Source organism: Pseudophryne corroboree, chromosome 3 (assembly GCF_028390025.1).
Source record: "Pseudophryne corroboree isolate aPseCor3 chromosome 3, aPseCor3.hap2, whole genome shotgun sequence".
NCBI classification, from domain to species: Eukaryota; Metazoa; Chordata; class Amphibia; order Anura; family Myobatrachidae; genus Pseudophryne; species Pseudophryne corroboree.
The window spans coordinates 665725261-665738471 of record NC_086446.1 but is presented as its reverse complement, the minus strand read 5'-3'; the positions used below and the strand labels follow the sequence as shown (position 1 = coordinate 665738471).

General features: G+C 48.5%; 1 protein-coding gene across 4 annotated transcripts in view; it reads right to left on the bottom strand.

Annotated features, from left to right (window-relative positions):
* Nucleotides 1-2522: 2522 nt before the first annotated feature.
* The window catches only part of LOC135058148 (S-antigen protein-like), a 36291-nt gene continuing 25602 nt past the window's right edge, over nucleotides 2523-13211 (bottom strand). For all 4 annotated transcript variants that reach the window (XR_010244638.1, XM_063963732.1, XM_063963731.1 and 1 more), the window contains exon 3: nucleotides 2523-2626. Coding sequence is in view for 3 of the 4 variants with exons in the window: in XM_063963732.1 (XP_063819802.1) it covers nucleotide 2626 (1 nt within the window). In the remaining variant the exon portion in view is untranslated. The remainder of the gene's footprint in view (nucleotides 2627-13211) is intronic.

Genomic DNA, 13211 nt, shown 5'->3' with positions numbered 1-13211 from the left:
GCCAGACACGTCCTCTCCCTATCAATCTCAATGCACGAGTGAAAATGGCGGCGACGCGCGGCTCCTTATATAGAATCCGAGTCTCGCGATAGAATCCGAGCCTCGCGAGAATCCGACAGCGTCATGATGACGTTCGGGCGCGCTCGGGTTAACCGAGCAAGGCGGGAAGATCCGAGTCGCTCGGACCCGTGAAAAAAAACATGAAGTTCGGGCGGGTTCGGATTCCGAGGAACCGAACCCGCTCATCTCTACTTGTAATAGATACCTCCTTCTGCATTATCCTACTGAGCTATCACTGCAGCTTCCAAGGAAGCAACAGTGAGGGCAACTCCAACCACATTTAAATCAGGCCCATTGGTTCTGTATGTTAATGCAGCAGGAGGCGTCTATTACAAGTAGTGCAGTAGTGATCCAACCTGTTTTCTAGGATGCAGCATTGAATCACCCATGGGAAAATGCAAGCCACCCGTCGCAGAGACCAGGAAATCTCTGTGCAACAATGGAAATCCCTGGCCTCTTACCTACCCCTATATGGCGGTGACACACCTCCATTTTCACAAACGGAACCCGGTGCTGCCCCCTCCCTATGTTCAAATGGCATCAGACTATCAACAGGCATCCTGTGTCGCATATGCACAGAATGAGTACTGCACATGCACAAAGTACCGAACATCGGGCACACTTCCAACCTCATCTGAATCAGGTCCAATGATATAAACAGTGACTAATTACAAGTTTGATATTTCACAATTATTTGCCACCTCAAGCTCTAATTGTGGCTTGTTATTACTGTATATAACAGCAGCTCTGGCATAATTATAATGGGTGCCTACACCGCACATTATGCAGTCGTTTCTTGAATGGGTGTGGATCATAGAGTCGACTGTATCTAGGTCAACACTCATTAGGTCGACCACTATTGGTCGACAGTGATGAGGTCGACACCCGAAATAAGTCAATTTGGTTGTTAGGTCGACATGAACAAGGTTTTTTTTGTTTTTTGTTTTTCATTTTTTTGGGTGTCATTTTCTTTGAAAAGTGACCGTGAGCCCCAAAAAGTGCACCGTATCCATTGTCAGTAATTGGATTTTTAAATAGTGCGTAACGCATATAATTTAGTACTGATGCAAATTTAAAATTAGCTTTGCGCTAACTACACCTAATTTCTAGACTGTGATTTTGTACTGAATAATTCCATTGTCCTGCAGAAGGAGATATTGGGGCAAATTCAGACCTGATCACTGCTGTGCGTGTTCGCACAGCAGCGATCAGGTCTGAAGTGTGCATGTGCCGGTGCCGCGGTGTGCTGGTGTATGGCAGACAGCCGACGGCAGTCTTAGCCCTGCGATCGCCTCTGCCTGATTGACAGGCAGAGGGGGTCACTGGGCGGGAGGGGGCGGCCCAGCGGCATTTGGCCGCCATTTAGGGGGCACGGTCCGGGCAGTGCAGGCGTGCCCGGACCGTTGGCGGGGTGGGCTGTGGCAGCAGCGTGACACACACAGCTGCTGCGACCCAAGCAGCGACGAGCAGCTCCCTGCCAGTGCACAGGAACTGCGCTGGCTGGGAGCTACTCCTACAGTACAAAAGCTTCGCCGCTGTGCAATGATTTTGTACTTGTACGATGGGGTAGGGCCTGACATGCGGGGTGGACTAGCACTGTGCTGGGCATCCCCCCGCATGTCAGGGAAGCTGATCGTAGATGTGCTAAATTTATCACATCTACGATCAGGTCTTAAATCACCCCCATTATGTTACTGTATGTACAGTACAGTCACTGTGAGAAGCTCTAATAAACACTGTAAAGAGGAAGATAAAGTCAGTGTGTTGACAGATGAGTAATTTGTAAAAAAAAAATGACATTACTAATATACTGTATATATATATATATATATATATATATATATATTGTAATTCTGTTCTTTTTCTCGGGGGGGGGGGGGAGTTCAGTTAAGATTTATTGTGAAGGAGTATTTACAGTTCAAACAGTGAATTATAATCAAGTTCACTAAAGCAGACATAACAGGGGTGTGATAAGGGATACTGGCGTTCAGAATACTGGTGGTCAGATGCCTGACACCAGCATCCCGATGCTCAGCGTACCGACAAGGGTAGGGTGAGTATGCTTACCCTTCCCCCCTAACCCTCTCTTTCTGCAGCCTAATCCTACCCACCCCCCGCTGGCCAACAATAACCCTCCTCGGGGGTGCCTAACCCTCCCTTCTCCGCAGCCCAACCCTAACCCTTTCTTTCCCGCAGCCTAACCCTAACCCTCCCTTCCCCCACAGCCTAACTCTAACCATCCCCCCACAGTCAAAATGTAACCCCCCACACACACACTGTGACCTAAAGCTAGGAATCCCCGACATACTTACGGTCAGGATTCCAGTGTCATTATTTCGTCCCTTGTTGGAGTTCTGGCATTGGAATTTTGGCTGCGTGTCGGGATTCTGCATCCCCATAATAGGTATAGAAGTTCAATACATGAATGTAAAAGCGTGAAAGAACAAAAACTCAGGGAAACATTTTATTTTAGCTTTCTGTTTATTTGCATTTAACACTACATGCTATGAGTTTACTGTTGTTATTGCTGGAGCTGCATATCCACATTTTAATGTTGGTTTCATTTCTGCAAGACAAAATTATATAGGATATTTACAAATACATAACAGGCAAGATAAAAAAAAATAAGAATTTACTTACCGATAATTCTATTTCTCATAGTCCGTAGTGGATGCTGGGACTCCGTAAGGACCATGGGGAACAGCGGCTCCACAGGAGACTGGGCACAAAAGTAAAAGCTTGAACTAGCTGGTGTGCACTGGCTCCTCCCCCTATGACCCTCCTCCAAGCCTCAGTTAGGATACTGTGCCCGGACGAGCGTACATAATAAGGAAGGATATTGAATCCCGGGTAAGACTCATACCAGCCACACCAATCACACCGTACAACCTGTGATCTGAACCCAGTTAACAGTATGATAAACGAAGGAGCCTCTGAAAAGATGGCTCACAACAATAATAACCCGAATTTTGTAACAATAACTATATACAAGTATTGCAGACAATCCGCACTTGGGATGGGCGCCCAGCATCCACTACGGACTATGAGAAATAGAATTATCGGTAAGTAAATTCTTATTTTCTCTAACGTCCTAAGTGGATGCTGGGACTCCGTAAGGACCATGGGGATTATACCAAAGCTCCCAAACGGGCGGGAGAGTGCGGATTACTCTGCAGCACCGAATGAGAGAACTCCAGGTCCTCCTCAGCCAGGGTATCAAATTTGTAGAATTTAGCAAACGTGTTTGCCCCTGACCAAGTAGCTGCTCGGCAAAGTTGTAAAGCCGAGACCCCTCGGGCAGCCGCCCAAGATGAGCCCACCTTCCTTGTGGAATGGGCTTTTACAGATTTTGGCTGTGGCAGGCCTGCCACAGAATGTGCAAGCTGAATTGTACTACAAATCCAACGAGCAATCGTCTGCTTAGAAGCAGGAGCACCCAGCTTGTTGGGTGCATACAGGATAAACAGCGAGTCAGATTTCCTGACTCCAGCCGTCCTGGAAATATATATTTTCAGGGCCCTGACTACGTCCAGTAACTTGGAGTCCTCCAAGTCCCTAGTAGCCGCAGGCACCACAATAGGCTGGTTCACGTGAAACGCTGAAACCACCTTTGGGAGAAATTGAGGACGAGTCCTCAATTCTGCCCTATCCGTGTGAAAAATCAGGTAAGGGCTTTTATAAGATAAAGCCGCCAATTCTGAGACACGCCTGGCTGAAGCCAGGGCTAACAGCATTACCACCTTCCATGTGAGATATTTTAATTCAACAGTGGTGAGTGGTTCAAACCAATGTGATTTTAAGAACCCCAAAACCACATTGAGATCCCAAGGTGCCACCGGGGGCACAAAAGGAGGCTGTATATGCAGTACCCCTTTGACAAACGTCTGGACTTCAGGCACTGAAGCCAGTTCTTTTTGGAAGAAAATCGACAGGGCCGAAATTTGAACCTTAATGGACCCTAATTTTAGGCCCATAGACAGTCCTGTTTGCAGGAAATGTAGGAAGCGACCCAGTTGAAATTCCTCTGTAGGGGCCTCTTTGGCCTCACACCACGCAACATATTTTCGCCAAATGCGGTGATAATGTTTCGCGGTTACATCCTTCCTGGCCTTTATCAGGGTAGGGATGACTTCTTCTGGAATGCCTTTTTCCTTCAGGATCCGGCGTTCAACCGCCATGCCGTCAAACGCAGCCGCGGTAAGTCTTGGAACAGACAAGGTCCCTGCTGGAGCCGGTCCTTTCTTAGAGGTAGAGGCCACGGGTCCTCCGTGAGCATCTCTTGAAGTTCCGGGTACCAAGTCCTTCTTGGCCAATCCGGAACCACGAGTATAGTTCTTACTCCTCTCCTTTTTATGATTCTCAGTACTTTTGGTATGAGAGGCAGAGGAGGGAACACATACACTGACTGGTACACCCATGGTGTTACCAGAGCATCCACCGCTATTGCCTGAGGGTCCCTTGACCTGGCGCAATATCTGTCTAGTTTTTTGTTGGACGGGACGCCATCATGTCCACCTTTGGTTTTTCCCAACGGTTTACCATCTCTTGGAAGACTTCTGGATGAAGTCCCCACTCCCCCGGGTGAAGGTCGTGTCTGCTGAGGAAGTCCGCTTCCCAGTTGTCCACTCCCGGAATGAACACTGCTGACAGTGCTATCACATGATTCTCCGCCCAGCGAAGAATCCTTGCAGCTTCTGCCATCGCCCTCCTGCTTCTCGTGCCGCCCTGTCTGTTTACGTGGGCGACTGACGTGATGTTGTCCGATTGGATCAATACCGCCTGACCCTGAAGCAGGGGTTTTGCTTGACTTAGGGCATTGTAAATGGCCCTTAGTTCCAGAATGTTTATATGAAGAGATGTTTCCATGCTTGACCACAAGCCCTGGAAATTTTGTCCCTGTGTGACTGCTCCCCAGCCTCTCAGGCTGGCATCTGTGGTCACCAGGATCCAATCCTGAATGCCGAATCTGCGGCCCTCTAGTAGATGAGCACTCTGCAGCCACCACAGAAGAGACACCCTTGTCCTTGGCGACAGGGTTATCCGCTGATGCATCTGAAGATGCGATCCGGACCATTTGTCCAGAAGATCCCACTGAAACGTTCTTGCATGGAATCTTCCGAATGGAATCGCTTCGTAAGAAGCCACCATTTTTCCCAGGACCCTCGTGCACTGATGCACTGACACCTGGCCTGGTTTTAGGAGATTCCTGACTAGCTCGGATAACTCCCTGGCCTTCTCCTCTGGGAGAAACACCTTTTTCTGGACTGTGTCCAGAATCATTCCTAGGAACAGGAGACGTGTCGTTGGAATCAGCTGCGATTTTGGAATATTTAGAATCCACCTGTGCTGACGTAACACTAACTGAGATAGTGCTACTCCGACTTCTAACTGTTCCCTGGACCTTGCCCTTATCAGGAGATCGTCCAAGTAAGGGATAATTAAAACGCCTTTTCTTCGAAGAAGAATCATCATTTCGGCCATTACCTTGGTAAAGACCCGAGGTGCCGTGGACAATCCAAACGGCAGCGTCTGAAACTGATAATGACAGTTTTGTACTACAAACCTGAGGTACCCTTGGTGAGAAGGGTAGATTGGGACGTGGAGATAAGCATCTTTGATGTCCAGAGACACCATATAGTCCCCTTCTTCCAGGTTTGCTATCACTGCTCTGAGTGACTCCATCTTGAATTTGAACCTCTTTATGTAAGTGTTCGAGGATTTTAGATTTAAAATTGGTCTCACCGAGCCGTCCGGCTTCGGTACCACAAACAGCGTGGAATAATACCCCTTTTCCTGTTGTAGGAGAGGTACCTTGATTATCACCTGCTGGGAATACAGCTTGTGAATGGCTTCCAAAACTGCCTCCCTGTAGGAGGGAGACTTTGGTAGAGCAGACTTCAGGAACCGGCGAGGGGGAGACGTCTCGAATTCCAGTTTGTACCCCTGTGATACTACCTGCAGAATCCAGGGGTCCACTTGCGAGTGAGCCCACTGCGCGTTGAAATTTTTGAGACGGGCCCCCACCGTGTCCGAGTCCGCTTGTAAAGCCCCAGCGTCATGCTGAAGACTTGGCAGAAGCAGAGGAGGGCTTCTGCTCCTGGGAAGAGGCTGCCTGGTGCAGTCTTTTTCCTCTTCCTCTGCCCCGGGGCAGAAATGAGTGGCCTTTTGCCCGCCTGTACTTATGGGAACGAAAGGACTGAGTTTGAAAAGACGGTGTCTTTTTCTGCTGAGAGGTGACCTGGGGTAAAAAGGTGGACTTTCCGGCCGTTGCCGTGGCCACCAGGTCCGATAGACCGGCCCCAAATAACTCCTCCCCTTTAAACGGCAATACTTCCATATGTCGTTTGGAATCCGCATCCCCTGACCACTGTCGCGTCCATAACGCTCTTCTGGCAGAAATGGACATAGCACTCACTCTTGATGCCAGGGTGCAAATATCCCTCTGTGCATCACGCATATATAGTAATGCATCCTTCAAATGCTCTATAGTTAGTAATATACTGTCCCTATCCAGGGTATCAATATTTTCAGTCAGGGAATCCGACCACGCAACTCCAGCACTGCACATCCAGGCTGATGCGATTGCTGGTCGCAGTATAACACCAGTATGTGTGTATATACCCTTCAGGATATTTTCCAGCCTTCTATCCGCTGGTTCTTTGAGGGCGGCCGTATCAGGAGACGGTAACGCTACTTGTTTAGATAAACGTGTGAGCGCTTTATCTACTCTAGGGGGTGTTTCCCAACGCGCCCTAACCTCTGGCGGGAAAGGGTATAGTGCCAATAATTTATTAGAAATTAGCACTTTTTTATCGGGGGAAACCCACGCTTTATCACACACCTCATTTAATTCATCTGACTCAGGAAAAGCTACTGGTAGTTTTTTCACTCCCCACATAATACCCTTCTTTGTGGTACTTGTAGTGTCAGAAATGTTCAATGCCTCCTTCATTGCCGTGATCATGTAACGTGTGGCCCTACTGGACATTACGTTTGTCTCCTCACCGTCGACACTGGACTCAGTATCTGTGTCTGGGTCTGTGTCGACCCACTGAGGTAACGGGCGTTTTATCGCCCCTGACGGTGTCTGAGACGCCTGGACAGGCACTAATTGATTTGTCGGCTGTCTCATGTCGTCAACAGTTTTTTGTAAAGTGCTGACATTGTCACGTAGTTCTTTAAATACAACCATCCAGTCAGGTGTCGACTCCCTAGGGGGTGACATCACTAATACAGGCAATTGCTCTGCTTCCACATCATTTTCCTCCTCATACATGTCGACACAATCGTACCGACACCCAGCACACACACAGGGAATGCTCTGATAGAGGACAGGACCCCACTAGCCCTTTGGGGAGACAGAGGGAGAGTTTGCCAGCACACACCAGAGCGCTATATATATATATAGGGATAACCTTATATAAGTGTTACTCCCTTTTATAGCTGCTGTTTATAATTTAGCTGCCAATAGTGCCCCCCCTCTCTCGTTTTTACCCTGATTCTGTAGGGACTGCAGGGGAGAGTCAGGGAGCCGTCCTTCCAGCGGAACTGTGAGGGAAAATGGCGCTTGTGTGCTGAGGAGATAGGCTCCGCCCCTTCACGACGGCCTTATCTCCCGCTTTTTTCTGGAAAACTGGCAGGGGTTAAATACATCCATATAGCCCAGGAGCTATATGTGATGTATTTCTTTTGCCATCCTTAGGTATTTCTGTTTTTATTGCGTCTCAGGGCGCTCCCCCCCAGCGCCCTGCACCCTCAGTGACCGGAGTGTGAAGTGTGCTGAGAGCAATGGCGCACAGCTGCAGTGCTGTGCGCTACCTTAGTTGAAGACAGGAACGTCTTCTGCCGCCGATTTCACCGGACCTCTTCGTTCTTCTGGCTCTGTAAGGGGGCCGGCGGCGCGGCTCCGGGACCCATCCAGGCTGAACCTGTGATCGTCCCTCTGGAGCTAATGTCCAGTAGCCTAAGAAACCCAATCCACTCTGCACGCAGGTGAGTTCGTTTCTTCTCCCCTTAGTCCCACGATGCAGTGAGCCTGTTGCCAGCAGGACTCACTGAAAATAAAAAACCTAAAATAAACTTTTACTCTAAGCAGCTCAGGAGAGCCACCTAGCATGCACCCTTCTCGTTCGGGCACAAAAATCTAACTGGGGCTTGGAGGAGGGTCATAGGGGGAGGAGCCAGTGCACACCAGCTAGTTCAAGCTTTTACTTTTGTGCCCAGTCTCCTGCGGAGCCGCTATTCCCCATGGTCCTTACGGAGTCCCAGCATCCACTTAGGACGTTAGAGAAATAAAAATTAAAAAAAAATACAAGTCAAACTTTAGAAACCAAAAGCACTGAAAATCCCGGACTACAGCCTGAGCACGGGGGATAGGCTGGTGGGAGCCCACATCAATATGCAGTCCTGCCTCCAGTCTTGGAGACAGACCGGATGTGATGATGTGTGTCCTGGTTTGTCCGGGACCCCAATAGGCCACCAGGGCACATTATTACTGGTGCATGGAGTTAGCAGAGGCCAGTGGCTCTGGATGTTGAAGTCAGCTCTTGACCAGCAGGCCTATAACCTTAAGATACCGGTTCACTGTACTTCACATTGAGATGTCCGGTGGGGGAGGGGATGGGGGGTGGGGAGGGGGGGGGGGGTGAAGCCCCTTGCGGGCTCAGTGGCACACGAGAGGGAAAATGACCTGTTAGTCGGCATGCCGACTGTCGGGATTCTGAAGGGGCAGGATGTAGGTGCCGGTATTGTGAGACCGCCGGTCACATAACTACATCCCCCTAAAACCTACGCTGCCTCATCTACAGAACTGTATCCTGCATTTTTCTTCTGTGGTGGTTTGATACTAAATATTTTTTGCTTCCTAGTCTCTGCCATACAGATGGAGCTGCACTCATCTACTGTGGCTACATCGCATACGTGCACCCCCGGCAGGACTAGGCAATCTGGCTCCTAGCCCTACCATGGGAGTGCACAGAGACACTCCCATTCTAGTGAATGGGGCATGTGTGCGTCACGAATGTGTGCGCGCCCCAGATGCTGCGATCAGTGCGCCCGGGCAGGCACGCCTAGACAGAGCTACGATTAGCGTGTCTCCATCTGTATATTATTCATACTTGCCTACTTTAGAAAAAGCATTGTGAAAGTAACACCTATAAGCATACCTCCCAACTTTGACAGCAGTGGAAGAGGGACACCATTGCGCACCGAAGGCGCGGTCCCGATTTTAGGAGGCGTGACCTAACGAAAAGGGGGCATGGCCTTGTGACAAGTGCCGAGATCGCAAGCCACGCCCCTGTTTTCGTCATTATGGGGGCAGTAACAGCGCTGTGAGAGCTGATGGTCATGCCCCCTGTCCCTCTCTGCCGTGAATAGACGCTGTGCGCATGCGCACAGCTTCTATTCACCGCTGCTCTCCTCTGAGCAGCGAGTGACAGAGAGGGATCTCCCAACTGTCCCCCCACCCGCGGGACACTGCGACCCGCGGGACACTGCGACCCGCGGGTGCGACAGCAGGATAGACCGTGAAAAACGGGACTGTCCCGCCAAAATCGGGACAGTTGGGAGGTATGCTATAAGCGCAGACGTGTTCTGCTACATCTTAGAGGCGTGTCATAAAAATAACTGTTTTTCAGGATTTTTTCATGTTTTGTGTTTTACAAGAGGTTCCATATACTGTAAGTGACTACGAGGGAGAAACCTTATTTAAAATCCATGTAGCCATAGGGATCATTGTGCCTTTACAGGGAAATGGCAATGATGATCCCATGTGAATGTATATACTGTATCTCTGAATTTATTTTCCCCATAAAAATGTAACAGTTGCTGTATATAATGTGGGTAAGGTGCAATCAGGGTGATTGCTGGACTATTCAGGGAGTCAGGGAGATTGCTACTATTTCAGGGAGTCTCCTGCAGAATGAGGAGGGTAGGTAACTATGATATTATTTAACTGTGCATGTGAATGCATGTTTAGACTTGTATTCGTTCTCCTGATTTAGCAATTAGCACCTCTTTTACTGTAAGCTTGCCTCCTGCCTTTGCTGAATTTTCATGCATACTACAAGTGAGCCTGTAACTTTACTACTGAAGTAGTTGTACTGCCACCTAGTGACATCTAGTTTTGTTCAATTTGTGAACTTCTGTCCTTTGCTAAATTTGTCCATAAACTAATCGTTGTTTCCCTCCAGTAGCTACTCATTCTGGTACGGCATTGGAATGATGGAGGAGATTACACTATCATCATCTAATGTAGCAGTGTCAGCAGAAATGCAGAAAATTTTGATACCCGCACTAGAAATAGGATTTGGCCTAAACCCATTATTTGATCTCTCCACCAGTCATGATATAATGGACCTGGGCGGCATTGATTCTGAGATTTCATTTCTCCGGTTTCTTGTTTCTACTACCTTTATACTCAGTAGAGGATCTTGCCACGGGCAAGCAGGACTTTTGCCCGGGGCGCCGCCTTCCGGAGGGCGCCGGCGCCATCTGGAGGGTGCCGCACCATGGCAAGATCCGCTACTGCTGTGCCCCCCGCTGCCTGCTGTGTCCCCCGGCTGTGTCCTCCTGTGAAGGGAAAGTCTAGTTTCCCTTAGTGGAGAAGACCTTTGCTGTGCAGTGCGCGATGACATCATCGCGCAACGCACAGCAAAGGTATTCTCCACGAAGGGAACTAGATGCTACGCGTCTAGTTTCTCTTCGTGGAGAGGACCTTTGCTGTGCAGTGCGCGATTACGTCATCGCGCACCGTTCAGCATTTCAGTGGTGCTACTCTACTGTACAGGGGGCGTAACTGACCACACCCCCTGTATGAAGCCACGCCCCTATTTCCCACCAGGGGCGCAAGAAGGGCTAGAACCGGCCCTGCTTATACTTCCTTCTATGGACAGTGGCTGCATTGTCTCACTCCTACCTTGCTAATGTAGATTATATGTACCCCCGGCAGGGACGGACTGGGGAGTCCAGCCAGCTCTGGCATACGTGCGCGCGTGCACGAGAAAGGGGGCGCGCGCCGTTTAAAAGGTACGCGGACACGACAAATGGGGGCGTGTCATGAGTCAGGGGGTGTGGACTCACAGCACGCCCCCATATTGCTTATCAACGGGCGGCGTCGGCAGCGGGGAACAAACCAGAGAGCCGGGAGCTGCGCTGAGTGCAGCCTACCTGGCTCTCTGTGGACTGGACCGGCCCAACGGCCCATTGGCCCTCCTGGCATTTGCCAGAAGTGACAGATGGCCTGTCCGGCCCTGACCCCCGACCTGCAACAGCAACATTTTTAACAATTGGAGGAAAACATTCAGCTTCATGGTTCATTCTCTTGCACTGACCTCCACAGTAGTATTGGTTTACCATTAGTTTTTTTATTTTGACGTGCAAGGCCTTTTCCATGATTTGTAACTTTTGACATGAGCATATTCACGCATTTGCTCTCATCTACTAAGTTAAAATACAATTTTTTGACAACAGTTAACTCCACTGTCCACTGTGGTATACAAGTTAGATACTTAAAAGATAGACAGTCATAAGGTTGACACCATAAGGTCGACAGTCAAAAGTCTTACACAGTCAAAAGTCTGACAGTGAAAATGTCAACAGGATCAAAATGTCAACACATAAAAAATATTTTTTGTATTATTTTGTTTTTAAAAATTATTTTCCCAAATGTGTTGAAATTCGGCCTCTCGTGAGCTCGCTTTGCTCACCATGCTTTGGGCTCAGTCACTAAAGGTAATATTTTGTGACATGGATAGTAAGTTTAAAAAAAGTTGTAAAAGAATGAAAAAAATACCTAAGAAAACATTTGTCAACATTATGACCCTGTCAACATTTTGACGGTCAGACTTTTGACTGTCGACCATTTGACGGTCTGACTTTAGACCCTTATAGACATTTGACCCTGTTGGACTTTTGACTGTCGAACAAATGACTGTCTATCTTTTAACCGTCTGTCTATCAACCACCTCCCGTCTTGACTACCTTGCTATGGGCATCTATCACTTGCTTAACCCTGGGTCACTGTTCAAACTATCTTCAAGTCATTGACAGGGGCAGTATATACTGACTTATGCTATGTACACATTATGCGATCCCATATGATGCAATATCGTATGATATGGTATATGATTTCATATTGGATCGGATTGTGTGTATACACTACAAACGATGTCAAAGGAAGTCAAGAAATGAAGTCATAATTTGAGTTAAAAACCACACAATATCACCTCATCAAGACTGCATGCAGTCCGACTATGACGTTGCATGTGTCCCACGGGAGCGCGCATCTTATGTCGGATCATGTGTACACATTATGCAATATCATTCACGACCGAACAAAGGCCCTCATTCCGAGTTGTTCGCTCGCTAGCTGCTTTTAGCAGCATTGCACACGCTTAGCCGCCGCCCTCTGGGAGTGTATCTTAGCTTAGCAGAATTGCGAACGAAAGATTCGCAAAATTGCGAATAGAAATTTCTTAGCAGTTTCTGAGTAGCTCGACACTTACTCTGCCACTGCGATCAGTTCAGTCAGTTTCGTTCCTGGTTTGACATCACAAACACACCAAGCATTCGCCCAGGCACTCCCCCGTTTCTCCAGCCACTCCCGCGTTTTTCCCAGAAACGGCAGGGTTTTTTACACACACCCATAAAATGGCCAGTTTCCGCCCATAAACACCCACTTCCTGTCAATCACACTCCAATCACCAGAACGAAGAAAAAATAAGAATTTACTCACCGGTAATTCTATTTCTCATAGTCCGTAGTGGATGCTGGGGACTCCGTAAGGACCATGGGGATTAGCGGCTCCGCAGGAGACTGGGCACAACTACAAAGAAAACTTTTAGACTACTGGTGTGCACTGGCTCCTCCCACTAAGACCCTCCTCCAGACCCCAGTTAGGATACTGTGCCCGGAAGAGCTGACACAATTAGGAAGGATTTTGAATCCTGGGTAAGACTCATACCAGCCACACCAATTACACCGTATAACTCGTGATACAATACCCAGTTAACAGCATGATAACAACTGAGCCTCTCAACAGATAGCTCAACAATAACCCTTTAGTTAAGCAATAACTATATACAAGTATTGCAGACAATCCGCACTTGGGATGGGCGCCCAGCATCCACTACGGACTATGAGAAATAGAATTA